This window comes from Rhea pennata, chromosome 5 (genome assembly GCF_028389875.1).
Source record: "Rhea pennata isolate bPtePen1 chromosome 5, bPtePen1.pri, whole genome shotgun sequence".
Taxonomy (NCBI): Eukaryota; Metazoa; Chordata; class Aves; order Rheiformes; family Rheidae; genus Rhea; species Rhea pennata.
Genome location: NC_084667.1, coordinates 54,226,358 through 54,248,856, shown reverse-complemented (window position 1 = coordinate 54,248,856; position 22,499 = coordinate 54,226,358). Strand labels below are relative to the sequence as shown.

The following is a 22,499-nucleotide window of genomic DNA, read 5'->3' as shown; positions in this document are numbered from 1 at the left end:
CAAAGTAAAAATGTCTGTTAAGTAGTTATTGTAATTTTTGCAATTGTTTCTAGTTTCAGCATTAATGAGGAGGCATAGTATTTTTTTTTTTTTTGTTTTGTTTATCTAGCTGCCTCTTGAAATATTCTGCTTTTTAGCATTATTATCGTGAGGTAAATTTCAAATGACAATTCTGTCAGTGCAAAATAGTAATTAAAACTGTTTATGTTGAGATATAGGAGTGTACAAAGTTTAAAGTTGTAATAATTCAGGAACAAGAAACAAGATGTTGCATTTCATCAGCAACACAAGTTGATAGGGTCTAGTGAATGACAAAAGCTGACTTCTAAAGGTCTTCATTATAAATGTCATAATGCTTATGAAGATTGTGCTGCATGAAACATAAGATTCCAGTCTAAAATGATCAGTTAATAAATGTACTCTTTGAACCAATATTTGAATTCTTTTGTTGTAGATACTGTCAGACTGTCGAGCTGTATTGGTTGTTCTGGGACCCTGGTGTGCAGATAAAGTAGCTGGGATGATGGTGAGAGAGCTACAGAAGTATATCAAACATGAGCAAGAGGAGCTGCACAGGAAATTTTTATTGTTTACAGACACTTTCCTAAGGAAAATACATGCACTCTGTGAAGAGCACTTCTCACCTGCCTCACTTGACCTGAAATTTGTAACCCCAAAAGTAATAAAGCTGCTTGAAATCTTGCGCAAATATAAACCATATGAACGGCAGCAGTTTGAAAGTGTTGAATGGTATAACAATAGGAATCAGGATAACTACGTATCTTGGAGTGATTCGGAAGATGATGATGAGGATGAAGAAATTGAGGAGAAGGAGAAGCCAGAGACTAATTTCCCATCTCCTTTTACTAATATTTTATGTGGAATTATTTTTGTGGAAAGAAGATACACAGCAGTTGTCCTAAATAGGTAAATCTTACTTATTTAAACATTTCCTTAAAAAAAAAAAAAAAAAAAAAGAAGTCTTACTCTGCAGCCGGCACATGAATGTTAATGCCATGACTATGTAGAGGATTGTGTCTTGTATTTCAGAACTCTGTTTACAAAGTTGGGTTTAGGAGATCATAGTGAATCTGCGTAAAGAAAGAATAATAAAAAGTGAAATATTCAGGCTCTGTCCATATTGGGGTGGGTGGGGAGAGCATATGTATTTTTTAGATTGTACTCAATAGCTGATTTTTGAACCTTAGTTTGTAATTTGATTTCTTCTTCAAGGCAATATATGAGATGTTGTATTTGACCTGTAGAATGGACATACACTGATTTGCCTTAACCAGTCTTCAAATTCATATTTGTGATGGATATTGGAATTTTTTTAACCTGCTGAGTGCAATATTTCTGGATTTTTTTATCCTTACCTTACTAAACCACATTATTTTGATTCAAGTTTAAAGGAAACCAAATTTATGTTGCACAAATATCTCCGCTTAAGATTTACTAGTACTACTTTAACAGTTGGTATTTATAAAACACCTATTCAGTAAAACTTTGAGTAAAACATTAAGCACTTCCTAGTCTCCACCAAGAAAAATACGATCCCTGGAATATATGCCAAGATACACTTTGCAGTATGAGTTCCTTATCAGATTTTTTGCTTCAATGTGATCTCTGTTAGTTATATATACTTTTTTAAATTGATAAATGCTATTTTCCACAAACTGTGAATGACATTTGATTTATTCACTTTTTTTTCTGTTTGGAGGTTTTTTGATAGTGTGTTAAATAATGTCTTATATGATTTGTTTATGCATTCCCGATAGTTCTTGACCTTACAGACCTCTGAATCTGACCATTCTATTGTTACTTTTGCCTGAATGGAGTTTGAGTACATAATACATTCTTTGATCTGCAGACTTGCCTATTTTCTATGAACTTCTTTGCTTTTCTTTGTCTTTTTGCACCCGTAGATGTATGTTTACGTAAACATACTGTATAGTGCAAGTTAAACCTTTCAGTGAAATTAACCTGTGCTGTTAGTAACTTCCCTAAAAAATTAAGTTTCTGATAAATTTTTGCTGAGCTGAAATGAGTATTTCACCACCCTACAGAGACTGAACAGAATTGTGAATTTTTTTTTTCTTGTTTGTTGTATGACTTTTTTGATGATGCCCTGTTTTTCCATTGTATGTTCTTGAAAACCAATTTATGCACTGTATTGTATCCTAACTACTGTTGAACTTGACTGAGAATGATTTCTGAATGGAATAGGTAACCAATTGGTGCCATCTTTGCCATCTTTAAGTTCTAGGTACCTTTGAAACAAGTTGTGGGCAGCAAAAAATAAAACCGTATGTAATGTTTCACCCTCTTCCAAAAGTTAGCTCTTCAGCAAACTTGCAAAATGTTCTTTTACCTGGTATCAGAATACCTGGATGATCTGCAGGTCTAGGCTGTTCAACAAGGCTGAAGACCTTCACTGGAGAGCCTTGTTGTGTAGGATCGTTTAAACTGAGGAGTTTTGGTTCAAGGGCCTTTCCTGATTACAACCATACATGTTGAACAAGTGGAAAGGCTGTCTCTCAAGTAAGGAAGGCTCAAGAGGGTTCAGAAAGAATATATGGAAATTGCTCAGCCCTCATGTATACCAGTTCAGTGTGGATCATTGTGTAGAACTAAGTTAAAACAGAGGTATCATGTACCTCTTCTTTTCTTTCTTTCTTTCTACTAATGACTAGAATCCCACTTTATGTAGTCTGTAGTTTATGGTGACTGAAGAAGGGCAACCCTGGTGGCGTGTGGTGGACTGTATGTGAATTTCTTCTCAAGCAGTGATGGGAGCTAATCCTTTCCATTAGAGACTTTTAGCAACAGCTACTGCTTATCTAGTAGATGCTACAGATCAGCTGCTTAAAACTTCATCAAATGTGTGTAGTAACCAAAGATTAGCTGGCTTATTTTATTGACAGTCTTCATAATCCTTTTATTTAGTCTATACAATGGACTTCTAGTTTCTGTAAACTCCTTTTTAGAACAGAGGACTTTTCCTAATTTCTTGTTTCAGGGGTACAAACCACCCCTAGAGAAGTGTCTGAAAGTGCAAGTTTTTGTATCTATTTGAAAAGCACAGCCCAAGAATTAGCATTAATATTACTTCCCTTTTAACTACAAAGTAGAAATCTTAAATGTTTATCAAGAACTTGCCAGAGCTGTGCACAAGAAAATGTTTATTCAGATACTTTTAATTGTTGTCCACTTCTGTAGTGAGAAATGGTAAGACTATTTTGAAGTCTTTAGTAAACACTCAAATTGGAGGTTTATGACTTGACAGAAATGTCAAGTGGAAAAAGAGAATAACTTTAGATTTTTGTCCACTTACAGCCCATACTTACTTAGTACATATCTCTGAGTGCCTAGACTGCATACAGAAATGTGAATCTGTTAAGCTTTTGAACTAACACACATTCCTATTTTCATACAAGAGGATCCTTTTAGTCTGTTTTCCTAAGCTATTTGCCACTGCCCCGTTCTCTTGCCGGTTTCCTCTGTCCAGTCCAGTTTCAACAGATTTGAAAGGAAAGAGTAGAAGTCTTTGAGGCATTTTATGTTCCTATGAGTGTTGTAAAAATCAGTAATCAGGTAAAAGGGAGAGACTTCAGCAGTGTTCCAGTAGAGGAAGGGAAGAACTTGGCATTTTCCATTCTGTTTGGCAGCATCTGTCACAGTGCCTTCATCTTCTGTGCCATGCAGCACTGGGAGACATAATGGGGAGGAGTCTGAATTACTGTTAGAGGTATGTGACAGTAGGTGTCCTGTGGATATGAGGAAGACCTGGTGATAACAAGATGAATATACCAGGTGGCAAGTGGAAAAATGGTTTTAGGATGAGTGAGAGATGTGGGTTTTGAGGGGTTTTTTGTTTTAATATGACCGATTGATTCTTATTAGCTGTGCTGCTCATAAACTTGTTATGATTGAGAAATCTCAAATTCTGTCCATGCTGGAAATGGATCAAATAAGGATGCTACAACATAAGCAATTACTTTGGTTGCACAAGGTAATTATGCTTAAAATCTATAAATGCCTAATTCTAGGTTCAGTGCACTGTTCATACAAACAATCTTTGGCTTGTCTGTGAAATCAAAGCATTTGGAGAAGCTAGCCTCTTCTGCTCCTGTAATTTAAAGGAAGGTGGATAGGAATAGAGTAGAAGCGTGAATAAGCCTAATCTCTGTTTAGTGTTCCTTGTTAAAGACTTTCATTAAATTCACTAATTGTAGATGCATTAAAAAAAAAAAAAGTGGGCTGAGATCACTTTTTAGAAAAACAGTTTGACAATATTTGTCATTAATATATCTGAACAGAATATACATTTTAAAACATAAACTGTACTCTTCTTAACCTAAAAAATTTAACACTTCATACCAGAGAAGCGTATTTTTGAGGGCACAATTAGAAGATCTTCCTGCTAAAGTCACTCAGCCAGCATTTACAGAAAATGAGGTTAGCTTTCAGATGTCTTGAATAGGGTGTTGAACATCTGGAAACCCTACAGTAATGTCTTGATTTAAAAATATTTTTGCATTTAACTTTTTTTATCATGATCTAAAATGTTTGTGATGCATGCACACATATACTGCATATATATATGCATTCTATCTTTTATTATCCTTACAGAAGTTTTCACTAGAAACTAGTAATTTTAGAAAACATAAAGGCCAGTTTACTTGCATATTGGCAAAATATTTAATTGCCATGCTTTCATTTTTTTTAAACATATGTCTTAAGTCTTACAAGCAAGAGATTATTTTTCATTTTTTGTGTTGTGCGACTTAAAATGCATGAATACTTCTAGGTTGATAAAAGAAGCTGGCAAACAAGATCCAGAACTGGCTTATATCAGCAGCAATTTTATAACTGGACATGGCATTGGCAAGAATCAGCCTCGTAACAAGCAGATGGAAGTAGAATTCAGAAAACAAGAGGAGGTAACTTCATTAAAAAAAAAAAAAAATGAAAGTAACACTACCTTCAGAACTTTCCTTTACAGGCAAAGTCTGGGCACAGTCATTGGAAGTTCAGGGAGTGCCCTTGGTTTAACAAGTATGCATACTTATGATACAGATGTTTTTCATTAAAAAAACATGATTTGAGAAGTTACTATGTCATGCTGCACTAATGGATAGAAATTAAAACTTGCAAAGTTGTGTTTGTGTCTTGTCAGATCATCAACCATGTAACTTTCCTTCTCTACTGGGTTAGTAGTGATACAGTAAAAGTGTACAGAAAATCATATGCATTTATAAATGCATTTTTAAGCAAGTGTCTGATCAGTTCTTCCGTTTTTTTTTTACTAACTGTTAATCAATTGCATGATACAAACAGGTGCCAGATTAATCTCTCTTGATCACTTTTGCAGGTTCTTAGAAAATTTCGAGCACATGAAACCAACTTACTTATTGCTACTAGTATTGTAGAAGAGGGTGTTGACATACCAAAATGCAACTTGGTGGTGCGTTTTGACTTGCCCACAGAATACCGTTCCTATGTGCAGTCAAAAGGAAGAGCAAGAGCACCAATTTCCAATTATATCATGTTAGCAGATACAGACAAAATCAAAAGTTTTGAGGAAGATCTTAAGACGTATAAGGCAATTGAGAAGGTACGAAGCTGAAGGAGTGTGCCTATTCTTGTTTATTTTTTTAGCACAGTTTCTTTTTAAGAGAAAAAACTTATTATTATGTTCTATTCCTAAAATGTTAAGATCCTGAGAAACAAATGCTCAAAATCTGTCGATACCAGTGAAACTGAAACTGAACCTGTTGTTGATGATGATGATGTATTTCCACCCTATGTTTTGAGGCCAGATGAGAACAGTCCGAGAGTTACGATTAACACTGCTATTGGACACATAAATAGGTAGGAGGCACTTTTACCTCTTGTCCTTCTTGTCTTTCAATAAAACGTTTGTCTCACAACATGGTAGCATAGGCTGGGGTACAGTATAAGCCTCCTCTTAGAAATCTTGACAGAATCTTTTGTCCTCAAGAGAATTGTCACAAGTATGTGAAAGAAAGAGTTTGTATTGTCTCTTTCTCCTACAAAGATTCTAGTTCTGATGATAAATTTAGTGATTTTACTGCTCTTGCCAAGGTAGTTTTTTTAAAAAAAAATCACATAACTTGTTACAAATGAAGTAAAATCTTCCAACTGTAATACTCACATTTGTAACAGCAAACTGGTTTTGTTTAAAAACAAAATAAAAAATGTAATAAGTAAACTGAACATATACAGGTCTATGAGACTGGATGGGATGCTTCTGAGGGAGCTGGCCAATGTCATCTTTGTAAGGTTATGGCAATTAGAGGTCCTGAGTGACAGAAAAAGGTAAATGTGTTGCGTGCCTTCAAAAAAAGGAAAGGAAGGGGATCCAGGGAGCTATGAAGTAGTCAATTTTACCTCATTTCCTTGGAGTGTTGTGGACCAGATTCTCATGGAAGCTATTTCTAGGCACATAAAGGACAAGAAAGTGGTTAAAAGCAGCCAGCCATTTCATTATGGGCAATTTTGCCTGACCTACTCCGTTGTTTCCTGTGAAGTACTCAGTTCTGTGAACAGCAGAAAAGCAATGAATATTATTGCCTTAAGTAAAGGTTTTGATGCAATCTCCTGAAACATTCTCATAGCCAGATTGCTGGGGTGTAGACTAACTGGGTGAACTACGTGATAAATAAAACCTGGCAGGACTGTTGGACTCGGAAGGTGTACTGGTAAATAGTTCAGAGTCTAGCTAGCAGCTGGATATGAGTAGCATTGCCTATGGGCTGTTATTGGGTCTAATACAGTTTAACTTAATCATCACTGATCTGTGGAGTAGCATAGATTGTTTCCTCGGCAGATCTGTCTTTGATGCCAAGCTTGTTAGGGGAACAGTTGCTACGATGGAGGGCCAGGCTACCATTCAGAGGGGAGCCATGTCAAACTGGAAAAAAATGGATCATCAGTAAATGGGAAATCGAACAAAAAATAAATCTGAAGCTTGCCACCTGGGATTGAATAGCTCTGTCCATCATTACAGGTTTGGAACCAGCTGACTTAGAGACCAGCTTTGTAGAAAAAGACTTGAGATCTCCTGTCTCGCAGTTAGTGGAAGATGAGTCAGCAGTGTAGCCTTGCAGTACGAAAGAAAAGCTGTATGCTCTTGCTAATTTAGCCCAGTATAGCCACCATGTTGAAAAGTTTTTCCTTCCACTCAGCACTCACAAGGCTGCGTCTGGCACACGGTGTTCAGTTTGGGGCTCTGTCAGAACAAACTGGAGATAGTCCAGCAGAGTGCCACGATGATGGCTAGGATGCTGGAGTATATGATGTATGAAGAGTAGCTGAGGGACCTGCTTTGTTCAGCCTGGAGAAGAGATAGCTAAGGGTGATATAATTGCTATCTTGAGCTATAGAAGATAAAGCTAGAAGCTTTGCACAGTGAAAAGGGTAGGAGGCAAAAGGTACAAGTTGTACCTAGGGAAATTCCAGTCAGTAAATGTTATTCCTTATACTTGAGTATAAGGAGTTAAACACTGAAACAGGTTCCCTGAGAGGGTATAAAATTCTTAAAAATATATGAAACTTGATTGGGCAAAGCCTTGAGCGACCTCACCTGACTTTAAAGTTAGCCTTGCTTTGAGTAGGAGGTTGGACTCCAACAGTTCATTCCAACTAAATTGTTCTATGATTTTATTTATTATTCTGCTTCATTAAATAATAATGTTTGGAAACTCAAGCCAAAAATCTTCTGTAGTTTTTACAACCATAAAGCAAAATTCTCCATGTAATATCTTCAGATTTCAATATGCAGGTATTGATTTGAAAAATCTTTTGTCAACTCAGGTACTGTGCTAGATTACCAAGTGATCCATTTACTCACCTAGCTCCTAAGTGTAAAACCCGAGAACTACCTGATCATACGTTCTACTCTACTCTCTACCTGCCCATCAACTCACCTCTTCGAGCCTCAATTGTTGTAGGTATTTGGGGAAAGAGAAGCATGAAAATAAGGGAATGTTTGTATAGATGATGTGCTTTTTTTTTTTTTTTTTTAAGAACTAGCTTTTTTCAGTGTTGCTAATGAAAATTGCGTGATCTCTCTTTTCCTGCATTGTGCACTGTAGTTGTTTTCAGATTGTTTTTCTGTTGTAATGTTTTTCAACAATTACTGTTTATTCAAAAGGCATAAATATTTATATTTCTTGCCCACTTATGAGTTGTAAGAGGGCACTTTATTGTTCTCTTTGATACTGAGTTCAAAAACTTGTAGTTTCTATGGAAAAACAATGTTAACCAGAGTGTCTTTGTAAATATATTAGTAGTTTTGCTTATGTAATGTGTGTGTTAAAGTGTTTGTGTAATATGTAGTAAGTAGTGTACTATTCAACCAAAACTTTTAAGCATTATTTAAATATTTATAGGGTCCTCCAATGAGCTGTGCAAGGTTGGCTGAGAGAGTTGTAGCTCTTATTTGCTGTGAAAAACTGCACAAAATTGGTAAGAATTTGAAAAGCAAGATCTCTTTGATCAAGAACTATTTGTAATTGAGGAACTGAATATTGTATGGACGCTATAGATATGTTTCTATTTTAACTATTAAAAATTCCTAATCTCTTTCTTTTTCTCATGTTTTGTCATGTGATCATGTAATAAATAATTTAGCTAGCTTGCCAGTGAAATACTCATTGAACAAACATTGTCTTAAACAGTGAATGCAACTGTAATTGAAAACAGATTTTGATGATGAATGTGCTTAACATAAAGGGGAAAAAGATCTTTAACAGGTTGTGATTTAGATTGTGACCTATATATTGCAGTCAAACAATAACCTTTTTGAAATGAGTTGTAACAAAGAAAATTCTAAAATACACATTCCAAAATGTATCATATTCTCTGTAAATTGCGGTTCAAAAAAATAGAACATTTCAGGATTATTTCAGCTGTCTTGTCTCTAATAAATATACCAGAGTATATTCTTTATTGTAGATTATCTTTAAGAGTATTCCATATTGTTATGGATACTTTGAAGCAGTACAGAGGTATTTAAATATCTTTAAGCAAAAAAATTGGAAGATTATCTGATGAATTAAACCTTTTGATCGTCGGATTCATACCAATAAACATACCGAATGCTGTAGTGGCTGAACTCAGGGTTGAGAGTGTTGAGATATTCAACAGTAGTATTGCGCTTTCTAGCATGATACAGAGATAAAATTGTTTTTTATTGCAGTAATGGTGTGAGTCATCCTAATCAAATATTTTTGTTGCTGGTTGGCTTTTATTGGCACAAGGAATTATTTTTTTTCTCTGATATTTTCATTGTATAATTCAAATTAATTGAAATTTCCGATAGCATTCTACTATCAAAAAGTATTTTTGCTGAAAACAAATTTTAGAAAAAGTAATAAAGTATAAAGTAATTTATTGCAATTCCTACTTACGAGGCCTTGCTGCTGTAAGCGTATTTAAAAATATATATATAAGCTAGTTGTTTTACTAAACTGTTATATCTATTGCATAATATTTGAAGGGACCAAGATCTGATTGCCTGATGTTATTTCTGTTTACTCTTTCATAATGATCAGGTGAACTGGATGATCATTTGATGCCAGTTGGGAAAGAAACGGTTAAGTATGAGGAGGAACTTGATTTACATGATGAAGAAGAAACCAGTGTTCCAGGAAGGCCAGGCTCTACAAAACGAAGACAGTGCTATCCTAAAGCTGTTAGTATCACTTAGTGCTGTCCACATCTCCAGTCTAATATTTTATGTATTAACAAGAAGACAAAATTACTAACACTTAGTCTTATATAATGCATAGTTCCTTATAAATGCAATTTTGTGTTTATAATCAAAATACTTACAGTATTAACTGTATGGAAACTTGCACGGTTTCCTGAATGAGCTGATGGAAACACGTTTTCCTAATACCTGTAGTTCAAAGAAATGGGTTGTGCTTTTTAAGAAGATGAAGAACAAAGGTGGGAGTGAGAAGTTGTGTAGACCTGCAAAGTGAAACAAACTTTGAAATAAAAGAAGGTATGCTTTTTGTAAAGCTTGTTGACTGTATTTTCCTAGTTGTATGGGAGCAAAAATAAGGTCCTGCATTAGTAATCTACTAAGAACTTTAGCTTTGTGGTAAATATACTATAGCAAAGTAAAAAATACTAGCTTTCTAGAGCTACCCCTTCTTTCCCTGCAGTTAGCAAACCTGCCTAAGAGTCTCTGAATGGGACAGGTAGCTCATTCAAAGCAAATTGTAGGGTATTCTTTGCATATTTCACAAAGAATGGCGTAGATGTGGCCTTTGGTTGTGTACAAGAACATCATGTATGCTCACAGTAGTAGCTTATAGTGCTGTGTTGTACATTTATGTGCAGCCTCACTTGTGGTAATAGCCCTTAAGTAAATCCAGTCTTGGCATCTTCCACGTGTTCCAATTTTTTTAGCACTTTGATTATTGGAAAAGTCTAGGAATCATACTGTAGCATCATAAAGAATATTACAGAAAGAGGGATAGGTGAGAAAACCTTTCTCTTGCAAGACATCAGATTTACCAGTTTGAATGTTTGCAAGGTGTTTTTGGTGCTTCTTGTCAGCAACTGGTGATTTCTGGAATGCGGATGATTCTTAAAGTGCACAATTGTAGTATCTCTCATTTAGAGGAGTTGATTTGTCAAGTGACGCATCATTTGTTCTCATTTTTTTTTTCTACAGAATTCAAGAATATTTTTCACTTGCTTTTGTCCCAACTTCTCGTATCTGGAAAGGGAACTTTGGCAAATGTTTAAGGTCTACAAAATCCTCTTGGGCTTAATATAGTTACTAAAATTATGAGTAATTTTCCATTAAGCCAAGCCCACAGTTTTGCTACAATGTAACTCTAAATCCAGTTATATGTACTGCAGTCTATTTTTAGATAAACAGAAGAATCATTTTTGAGACCTACAATATAATGAGCTCCTACCCAACATAAAATGCAGTTTCTTAAAAACTGTTACAAACTGCAGAATTAAGTGTTTTAAATTGACCTCGTGGCTGTTGCAAGTACTCAACTCTGCAAGCTGGAATTATAAGAAAATTGTTTTGTTATGTAGTGCCTGGGCAATAACACAGTGGTTGTGTGTGTGTTTGTCCCCACTGCATGAAAATATTTTTGATATTTTGAAACAGTTTTACTGGAGAAAATCTGTGTTAATGAATCTATAAATCATAATTTAGCAAAACTTACATGAAAACTGAATTGTTACGGGATTTTGTTTAATTAGTTTTTAAATGAATGTTTTTGCCCACCTGCTCTGCTGAGGTTTAAAGAGCTTGGACATAAAGGAGTGCTTCAGAATTACTGGCAAAACTTGGAAATTTGCATCAGAACTTCAGTTGTATTGATAGTGAAGTTATATCTGTTCTACTGTTAGACTTGGGTTTTTAACACAGCATGGATAAAGTGGTGGAAGTTAACTCTGCAAATAGGAAGTTAAGGGAGCACTATGCTGCCTTTAATGTTACTATTCAATCAGATCTCATCACTCTCAGGCCAGACCAGGATATTGACCAAATGTTTTTTAGTTAAGTCTTTATTAATTTTCCTATTCCTCATTTTTTGATAACACCTTTCCTAATAAACATCTGAAAGCTTGTTCAAGGAATAATATTTAGGTAAATTTTGCTGATATAACCCTGTTAATCTTTTCTCTTTTTAATCTTAGATTCCAGAATGTTTGAGGGATAGTTATCCCAAACCTGATCAGCCTTGTTACCTATATGTAATAGGAATGGTGTTAACTACTCCTCTACCTGATGAGCTCAACTTCAGGAGGCGAAAGCTGTATCCTCCTGAAGATACAACAAGATGTTTTGGAATATTGACAGCCAAACCTATACCTCAGGTGATGATGAGTCTAGCTTCTTTCCTTTATTCTATGTGCCTCGCAACCTGTCATTCTCCCCACTCCCTTCCCCATCACCTGCTTCTGCAAACTGAAGGGTTGGAAATGATCATATCATGATAAAAACTGAAGGGTTGGAAATTAGCATATCATGATAAGTGTTGCTTATATTAAGTACCCTGCATAAAATGGGTGGTAATATCTAGTCTGATCACTATTTTGTCTTTAGTGATGGAACAAGCTGTTCTGTTTCTGCTGAGGTTTTGTTTTGTAATTTATACTTTTGTAGTGGCAAACTCAATGTTCTTCCTCTTTTGTGTGAGGTATAATAGTGGTGGGGTTTCAGCAACAGATTGCCTACAGCACTACTTTATCCATATGAAAGCCATGGTAATAAGTTCTTTCAGCATTCCTAGACTTTAGCAGCAGCAAAGTAGGCCATGTTAGCCAAAACTGGCGCAAAGCCCTAGAAGGTAGTCATTTCTGGGAGGAGTTCTGTGTGATCAGAGTATAAATGAAATCGTGTTGCAACTGTGCCCTTATCTTCAGATAAGTGAGTACTTTGTGTCCATCTGTATTTTAAAATTTTTTGTATCAAGACTAGTGAATTCCTAATTGATTAGTTACAAGGAAGCCATGCTGTGGACCTATCTACAACAGGCCAAATATAAGCATGTGATTGACGTGCCTGTTATTAAAGATAAGAAGCTTGTCATAAGAGGAATAAGTACCAAAAATAAATAACCTCAGCCTTTGCTACCAAAACCAGCACACTCCACTAGCACTTCCTAGCATGAGAAGTCCAGGAGAGTTCAGTTAGTCCGGTACATGCAAAAATCTGGGAGCAAAGTTTTGAAAGAGGTCTTAAAGAGTGTTTTCCAGAGATCTTAAGTATGGTAAGACTGTGCCCGTGATCTTACAAATCCAGACAGAACTTGCTTTCTGATCTCAGGTCTTCACCTGAATCATAAGAAGTATGGTAGTAATACTTCCCCCCCCACACACACATTAAGGTACTTTGTAGTTAACATTTTAATCAAAGTTGTGATGAAGGAAGCAAATGCTTTCATATCTTGGCAGATACTGTGAAAAGATTTTATACCAGTTGGCTAGGGGGAGAAGGAGATGAGTTTTTTTTGCTAGAAGATCATTCAGTTGGTGATCAAAATAAACATTATCTACTTAAGATCTAGAATATCATTGTGTGAGACTTCCTTGTCATTTTTATATAAATTCTATAATGAATTGTAAATAAAATTGTTAGTTTTTTCTATCATTTTCTTTTTTCATGCATGGATTTTCTCAAAAGTACCAAGAGGAATCTTTCCTAAGGAGATGAAAACCACATACTTCAGTGCAAAATTAGTTAGTATTTGTAGATTTAACTAGATATAACATAGTAAAAAGTGAAGAAGCTGCAACATACTGAAAGACAATTTGATTTTCAGATGGGATCATACTGGATCATTTCACAAGATAGATGCTTGGGAGATTTCCAGAATTTCTTTATGCATCTACTGCCACTTCACCTCAACTGCTTTCAGAATTATTTCTGTGTTTTTATTTCAGTACATGATCCTCAGAATCATCCATGTGTTGTCATATGAAATCCAGTGATAATCAGTCAAATCAGATGTTCTGTTCTGTGATCTGCAGCTAAGTCACATTAAGATGCAGAAACAAGATCAGAGGCGTTAATGATGCTCTTTGAAGATTTGCCCTGCTCTCTATCAGTTTTGCAGTCAGTCAAGTTAAAACTGAGGAATAATGTTTTACATGGCTCTGAACCGTAGGGCATTTTGACCTTGGGATTTCATATAATAGCTGAAGTTTGTCTGTCTTCCTGTTTCTCTGTCTTGGTCATGCACAAACTGTGCTAGACTTGCAAATGTGCCATGACTTCCTTAGTTGACCAGCATACAAGTCTGGATTATTTGAGGTAACGATCCTACCTATTTTTTGCCTCTAATTTTGAAAATAATGGCTAAGAGTTTTAGCATTTAAAGAAGTGTAATTCAACATACAGTCTTCTTAGACATCAGACTAAAAGACTTTATTCCTTCATCAGATCAAATGGATCAAATATGTATCGTGTGAAAAGAAGAAGAAAACACAAAAACAGGGCAGAGTAGGGCCTGGTCTTTAGTTCATATGGTGGCCAGCACAAATGGGATGATGACTGTTGTCGTGCAGTGCTGTGGTAACCCAGACATAACATTTTAGTGCATCAAGTGCCAAGGAACATCTGAACGGTGAATTAGTCAAGCTTGTGATTGAATTCCACCACTGGATTTTGAAATTGGTTCTCCTTCCTGGAAGAATTACACTGCTTCCATTTGAGGAAACTTTCACATTCAAGATCAGTTCTATCTATCTTTGTTATTCCTTAGAGAACTCTTTTCCTAATCGTTTTACTGCAGTGAACCTTTCCTTGGAGTGCTACAGCATAAGGAGGATTCAGTGTTAAGTACCTGAAGGATTGGCAGTACAGTTGCTAGTTGCACACTCTAGGTCATTCTTTAACCAAAATGGGAAGAGCTGTCAGGCTTCAGAGCTGCTACAGGGAAGAAGCTGAAATTCTGTACCTGTTGTTAGATATCTTAGAAGGTTTTTAATAAAAAAGAGTTTTTCCTGTGGGTGAGACTGAGCTAAGTAAAATCTTTAATATTGTCTGCAGAACAATACAAGAGTATTGTTCTCTCGCTTCCATAATGGGAGGGGGATGTGGGGAGGGGAACCTTCCATTTTTGCTTGGCTATAAAGAGGAAAAACTCTTAATGAACTGTGAAAGAAAGTCATTCTTTAAGCCTTCAAAATCTCCTATATAATTTAGGGTCACTAAAGGTTAGATATTCTGAAAATACTGTTGGGAACTGTGACCCTGAGCACTGCATTACTTTAGCAAAGACCAGTAATTCTAGAGTTCAGAAGTTCCAGGCTTGTTTGTAGAAGTGAGTGCCTTGAGGGGCACACCGCGACAGTGTAAGCTGCTGCGTCAGCACTGCTTGTTCCCGTACCTGGCAGTCACCCGTATGACTCTGCAGGGAGGGAGTTAGCCAGCTAACTGCCAAACACTTCGGGCATTTTGACAGTGGGGTTTATTGCTAGTGTAGTTTCCTGATAGGGTTTGCTGTGGGCTCAGGCAAGCACTACCTGTGACACAAAGGTGAGCGCAGGGAAGGGTGGCAGCAGAATGCTAACTTTAGCAACTTAAACTCTTGTGGAACGATACCGCTGGAGTAATGTCTTACTCTTTCAAGAGGTTGGGACTTTAGCAGTCTATAGTCTGCTTTCCAGCCTTGTAAGAGGCATGAATTAGAGCGTGTCATATCTCTCAAACTGCTAACAGACTGCTTTATTTTCAAATATTTAAATTTATTTCAGGACCATTTTGATAGCACAATGACAGCGTTGGCCTTTGCACACTTAGATTTTTATATACAGTATCTGAACTAAACATTCAGTATTCTGTAGAGAAATCCAGTTTTGGAAACTTTTCTCTTGATATCTTTTGTTTTTTCTTACTTAGATTCCTCACTTTCCTGTGTATACTCGCTCTGGAGAGGTTACAATATCTATTGAGCTAAAGAAATCCGGTTTTACTTTGTCTCTGCAAATGCTTGAGTTGATAACACGACTCCACCAGTACATTTTTTCACATATTCTTCGTCTTGAGAAACCTGCACTAGAATTCAAACCCACAGAAGCTGATTCAGCCTATTGTGTTCTACCTCTTAATGTTGGTAAGAACAGAATTTTTCAATATTTACTTTGAGTTACCTTAACAATAGATTTGTTTATGTTAAAATTCAAGTTATTAGCTGTAATAACAGTTCCATATGTGACGGGATGAAGATTTACCTTAGTTGTAATTTATTTCTTCTTCATGTTTCTAAACTAGTTTTAATTTACTGACATGAGATGATCTATAGTAAACTTCAGCTGACGGAACAGAAATCCAAAATCATATATATGTGGGCAGGAAGTTTCTTTTGTCATTTTTGAAGGCTGAATGAAACAAGTGAAATGAAAACAATCAAATATGTGTCCAGAATAAGAAAAAAAAAAACCCTGTAATTTGCAACTTTCCAGAAAAGTTCAGCCCGGAATATACTTCCTTGAATAAACGATTTATGCACTTTCTTTTTAAGTTGATGACTCCAGCACTTTGGACATTGACTTTAAGTTTATGGAAGACATTGAAAAATCTGAAGCACGTACAGGCATTCCCAGTACACAATATACAAAAGAAATGCCTTTTATTTTCAAATTAGAAGATTACCAGGATGCAGTTATCATTCCAAGGTAAGTACTGTATATAGTATGACCTTAAGTATGTACAAATTACATAAACACTTGTCATAATGGGATGTCACTGTTTACAAAAGAAGGTTTACTTGTTTAAAAAAAAAAAAGTTAAGACCAACACATATCTTCAGGTTTTTGGTATTGTTTTTTAGATACAATTTTATAGAGCAGGCTTTGGCTACAATGCTTAGAACTCACAAGAATCCTTCCCTTTTTATTAGGATTATTAGAATTTACAACAAAACTTGCACACTATTTGATAAGAAGTTGGGCAACTTCACCACCAACAAGTGGCTTATTGAAACTGCTTTTAACTTAGGAGATTGAGTGGGTGTCCTTTTCTCTGGTTACTGCTTTTCACAGCAAAGACCTGCCAAAGGAAGGCATGCTGTTTGATGGCTGGAAGAAATAACAAGTGGTAAAGATCATTTAAGACTAAAAGAATCTATTGAATGGTATTTAGAAAAAAAACTTAAAAGAATTTTACATAGTGGATATGCAAAGACTCTCCATAATTGGTAGGCTTTATGGAGACTTAATTATTCTCTATATTGTTTGACATAATTTGGAAAAAAAAAAGGAAAAGAAAAGAAAGAAATTGATTGATTGACTTGTAGTGGGCACAGGTAAAGAATGTAAAGAATGATAGCTGTAGAATATACTTGGAAAAATAAACTTCAGTACTTTGTTTTGATTTCATCGGTCTAATTTTTTTTCACCCCTTTAAATGTCTTCCTATCGCTGCACCTCTGCAAATGACTGAAGTGGTAAAAATGCTTGTGTACGAAGTTGTAAAGGGACCATTAGTGTATAAGCACTACTTAATATAGTCAGTGTTAACACCATGGAAGCTGCTCGTAGGTAGTGTAAATTAGCACAATTCCTGAACTTCGTGGAGCTATGCCATCTGAAGATCTGTTCACAGCAGCTGAACTAGTATTTTTCTCCCCTCTCTGCTCTCTTTTTTTGGAAAGGAGGGAGGGAGAGAGCTGCTGTGTACACATCTTTCACGAAAATTCATTATTTGCTATCTAATAATGTTTAGGCCTGGGAGAGTTTTGAGCTTACTTTGTAGATTAAGAAGTCCCATCGAGTTTTCAAGTATTTCTGTGTTCAGTCTACATAACAGCAATCAAAAACCTGCTTATCCTGTTCTCTCTCACTTATAAGCTTTTCAAGGAGAAGCATAATGTGATGTCTGTGCGTTTCTACCTGTACAGTTACCTGTATTCTAATCTTATTTGGAGATTCTTCAGGGTAGGCATGACTGAATAAGATAAAAAGATTTTCTAAATGCTCCTTCAACCAGACTGTTTTTCAAAGCTTAGATGTTCAGACATGGACAACCTAGTCCAGTTCTGGAGGTGTGTTCTCATCTTTGGTCTCATCTTTGCAGGAGTGCTTAAAACCAAACAAACAAAAATAACCACACATCTTTAACACTGTTTTAATTTTATTCAGAAGTGTCTATTTAGAAATCTGAAGAGAAGCTGAAAATGATAGATGTGGCAAATCAAATTAAAAAATAATATTCAAATCAAGCAGTGTATCATGTAAGATATTTTACAGAAAAGTGGTCTATGTTATTTTGGTCAACTGTAGCTACTCCCCAGGTAAGGGCAACTGTTATAAATAAGTTTTTAAACCAGGATGGTTTGCAGAACACTTGGTCTGCATATTCCCATTCACTAGATGCTACAAAATGCTAAGAGCCTGCAAAAAAATGTACATACAGCAAAGTGCTAAAAGCCAAAACAGTAGTGTACTGCAGGAAAGAAAACAAGATCTTGGGTCCCTAAGTTCTTCCAGTAATGAAAGGCTTGTTTGAGGTTCTGAAATAAGCCTAGTCAGTAGTCCATATCTATATTGTGAGAGAGATAACAGCAAAGTCCCTAGTGACTTCATGTAGGACAGAATTCCTCTTTGAACCTAGATCTAATAAGTAGTTCAGTGTATCAGTCAACAAGTTATACCTACAAAATACTTGAGAGATTTCAATCTTGTTGCATGTACTGGACGTCTGTGTATATTATGTTTCTGCTTGTGACTGTTCTAGTACTTTAGAATAACAGTTATGAGTTTAAGCAGCAACCTAGAAGCCAGGCTATGTATCAAGGGGGAGAGAAGGGAAACTTCTTCAAAGCCACCAAGATTTGTAGAAGCCTTGACTTACGGAATTTAAACAATATAGACTTAGTACAGATAAGCAAGTAGCAACAGGTCTTTGTATTCATATGATGAGGATACTTAAGAAATTGGGTATAGAAGGACTCTTTAAAGTCTGGACTTCTAATGTCAGAATCTGTTCTACCCTGTCATATAGTCTTGCCACCAAATTATATCAGGTTATTTTATTTTTTTTTAATGTGGATTTCCTGATTTTTTTTTTTCTGTTCATGTTTTTCACTGTAGTACCTAATTAGCATCACTAACAATGATAAAAGTGTTACAGCAATTTTCCTCTGCTTTTGCCTCCTGCCCAAATTCTGCATTCTCTTAATGAATTACATTGTCTTAGACTCCTAAGAAAACTTAAAATTTACCTTATTAGGTATTTGGGGTTTCCTGCTTTAACTTTATTTGGAAGTTGTTTTAGTTTAAATGTCAGTTTATGTGTGAGGTAGTACAGTTCTCGTGTAAGGTGGAACTCCATTTAATTCTAGTACTGTAGGAGGCCAAATTTTAAAAAGTAAGTTTAACTGTTAGATATTTAGAGTTAAGAAATCATCATTTGCAGCATTACTCTGACATGGTTGTCTAGAGCTTGATAATATATTAGATTTTGAAGATATGAGTCTTCCATTTTATTTAAATATATCTGCACAGCAGACTGCTTAGAGTATAGCTTGGCTTTATTCTTCCTTACCTTACCACATGCATTTCACTTATTATTTGATTTAGCTAAACAAATTGATTCCTACAAAAAAATCAAGTGAATTATTTGGTGGTTTAGCATCTTGACTACATTGCAGCGTCAAGAAGCTGGTGTAAGCTTTACTTTAAGGATATAACTTATGCCAAACTATGTTTTTGTTTAGGTATCGAAATTTTGATCAGCCTCATCGATTCTATGTAGCTGATGTATACACTGATCTTACTCCACTTAGTAAATTCCCTTCCCCTGAATATGAAACTTTTGCTGAGTATTATAAAACAAAGTATAATCTTGACCTGACCAATCTCAACCAGCCACTGCTGGATGTGGACCACACATCTTCAAGGTAACAATCTTACTTGCTTGACACTTGTAGTTTGACAACAAAGGATAATTTTCTTTGTTTTAGTGTAATGTGATAAAGCTGAAGGCTTATGTTTTCCAAAATAATTACTGATTTTTAGAGGAGGTGCTTAACTTATGTCATAACAACTGTAAGGTAAGAGTCCATCTTTTTCTGGAGGTAACTTTGCTGTCGCTTCAGTGTGGGTTAAGGATGAAAACTCAGAGTAAATGATAACTTTGGAAAGTTTAGGTTATTCGTAAATCTTTATGTATTTATATTAAAATATTTTCCCTTGTTCTTAGACTTAATCTTTTGACTCCTCGCCATTTGAACCAGAAGGGGAAAGCACTTCCACTAAGCAGTGCTGAGAAGAGGAAAGCAAAGTGGGAAAGTCTGCAGAATAAGCAGGTAAAATAGAAGTACTTAATTCAAGTTGTTTAACAGTGTTCTGAAGTCTACCTTCAAAAGTAAAATTATTTTCTCACCCTTCCCTAACCTTACTCCAGATACTGGTTCCAGAGCTCTGTGCTATCCATCCTATTCCAGCATCCCTGTGGAGAAAAGCAGTTTGCCTCCCCAGCATACTTTATCGTCTGCACTGCCTGTTGACAGCAGAGGAACTAAGAGCTCAAACAGCCACTGATGCTGGTGTAGGGGTTAAATCACTTCCTGCAGATTTCAGGTATGTTGTTGTTATTGTTGTTTTAATATCTCACTTTTGATATCTCACTTTATTGAAAAGCGTGGTGAAAATATTCCTCTATTGCATGAATTTAAAATATCAGCTTTAAGTGAAGGATATTGTTAGAAAAGCCTTGCTTGTGAATAATGTTTTCAGTTACCTGAGAAGGTGGTGCAGTCACTGTTCTTTTCAGAAGAGCATTGCTTTTTCTTAACGTGTGTATGTGCATGAGAGTTTTCTTCTCTTGTCTTGTTTTCCTTTAACAAAATCAGCATATATCTTTACAGATATCCTAACCTGGACTTTGGATGGAAAAAGTCTATTGACAGCAAATCCTTCATCTCTATTCCTGGTTCCTCTTCGGTAGAGAATGAAAATTACTGTAAGCACAGCACAATTGTAGTCCCTGAAAATGCTGCACATCAAGGTGCTAATAGAACCTCTTCTACAGAAAAGCATGACCAAATGTCTGTGAATTACAAAACATTGCTCAATGAGTCACCCGGTAAACTACAAATTGATGTCTCAGCAGAACTCGCAGCAATTAATGGTGTTTCTTATAATAAAAATCTTGCCAATGGCAATTGTGATTTAGTTAACAGAGACTTTTGCCAAGGAAATCAGCTGAATTACTGCAGGCAGGAAATACCTGTACAACCAACTACCTCATGTCCCATTCAGAATTTATACAGCAGTGAGAACCAGCCCAAGCCCAGCAATGAATGTACTCTACTGAGTAATAAATACCTTGATGGAAATGCTAACAGATCTACCTCAGACGGATGCCCCAAAATGGCAGTGACCACCAGTACTTCAAAAGCTCTTAATCTTTCAATAGACGGAGCGGATTTTGAAAAGAGCCCTTCCAGTGGGTACTCCTCAAAAACTCTTGGCCCCAATCCCGGTCTCATTCTTCAAGCCTTGACTCTTTCAAATGCTAGTGATGGTTTTAATCTGGAGCGGCTTGAAATGCTTGGTGATTCATTTTTAAAGCATGCCATCACTACATACTTGTTTTGCACTTATCCTGATGCTCACGAGGGACGGCTGTCATATATGAGAAGCAAAAAAGTAAGTATTAATGATCCAATGTTAGGGTAAAATGCTGGCTATAACAAACTACGTATATAAAATTTATATGAAGATTGAATGGCCCCAAGGTGGTTTAGGACCACGGCCTTACTGATTATACATTTGGTAGCGTGCATATTAGGAGTAAAAATACTAGATGAGAGGGCTAATGTTACATAAACTGGTATTGATGAAACTATTTTTTACTGTTCATTTCTGAATCTAAAACACCTGAAAGCTGATTACCATCCTAAGGGGAGAGAAGACTAAATAGAACCAAAAGCTCTGTATTTATGAGGATGTTTGGTGGACCATACTAGAGCTGTATTGACTAGAAACTCTTTAACAGGAGCCCTTGAATGAAAGAGTTAGCCGCACAGAGCCTTAAGTCATAGCTTTACTGACCTTTCAGTTGTCTCCTTAGTAAATTACCTTCCATGAAAGCTTTTGCATGATCCTACAGAAACATTAACAAACAAATAAAAAGTACCCTTCAAAATTGTTCAATCAAAACTATTTAAAGTATTTTAATATAAACATAAATAGTAGTGAGAAGGGTCTCTTCTTCAACTCTTTTTTTAAATTCTGGAATAATAAATCATATGAAAGTTTTATTCCACATAATGCAAAGACTTGAATCAAATGCTAAGAATATGACTGTCTTTCTCTAATAAAATGCATCACCCTGAGAATTAAATGATTGAATAGTTGTTTAATCAAGGAAAATAAGGAAGGCTGAATAACTCACACACTTCATGAAATTTGAACTTGAATGTTCAATAAATTTTGTAAGACTTAAGGAAACATGAAAAGTATGTTTAAAATGAGAAATGAAGATCAGAAGTTGGTAGTTCAAAAGGAAAAAAGAAGAGTGTGTGAGTGCATGTTGGTGCTTTTTTCCTTCCCTTTACAATATTTAAAAGAATTTGAGAGTATTAAAATAACATCTGGATTATGACTTAATTAAAATAAGATTTGCTGTACAGAACTATTCTAACCCTTTCTGCTACTAAGATTCAGGTCAATTTACCATAACAGCAGTCATTTCTCATTCCAGATCTAGTCTGAATGTTGATTATTAATGCTGTAATTAATGACACTTGGACAGACTATATTAACTCTAAAGTTAGCAATAATTTCTTTTTACAAAGAGAATTAAACAATCAGATTTCTTTAACTGAAATAGTCAAATTTTATATACCTGACTGTGAAGAAAACAAACACACAAAAAAAAAAAACAAAGACAAAAAAATACCCTACACCTTTGTTGTGAATTGGTTGTTGTGTATTAAGAAAGCTGAAAAGTAACCATTTTAAGAACTAATGGGACA

The 22,499-nt window shown here is 35.6% G+C and overlaps 1 protein-coding gene across 5 annotated transcripts in view; it reads left to right on the top strand.

Moving 5' to 3' along the window:
- DICER1 (dicer 1, ribonuclease III) overlaps positions 1-22,499 on the top strand; it is a 67,331-nt gene that overhangs the window by 33,613 nt on the left and 11,219 nt on the right. For 3 of the 5 annotated variants that reach the window (XM_062576604.1, XM_062576603.1, XM_062576602.1), the window contains exons 10-23: positions 455-927; positions 4,811-4,943; positions 5,375-5,617; positions 5,720-5,874; positions 7,840-7,972; positions 8,418-8,493; positions 9,582-9,721; positions 11,707-11,886; positions 15,416-15,629; positions 16,038-16,191; positions 19,233-19,415; positions 19,718-19,823; positions 19,922-20,097; positions 20,385-21,168. In XM_062576604.1, coding sequence (XP_062432588.1) covers positions 455-927; positions 4,811-4,943; positions 5,375-5,617; positions 5,720-5,874; positions 7,840-7,972; positions 8,418-8,493; positions 9,582-9,721; positions 11,707-11,886; positions 15,416-15,629; positions 16,038-16,191; positions 19,233-19,415; positions 19,718-19,823; positions 19,922-20,097; positions 20,385-21,168 — 3,150 coding nt within the window. Of the gene's footprint in view, positions 1-454; positions 928-4,810; positions 4,944-5,374; positions 5,618-5,719; positions 5,875-7,839; positions 7,973-8,417; positions 8,558-9,581; positions 9,722-11,706; positions 11,887-15,415; positions 15,630-16,037; positions 16,192-19,232; positions 19,416-19,717; positions 19,824-19,921; positions 20,098-20,384; positions 21,169-22,499 lie in introns of those variants that run through there. The other 2 variants (XM_062576605.1, XM_062576606.1) reach the window with 2 other exon arrangements.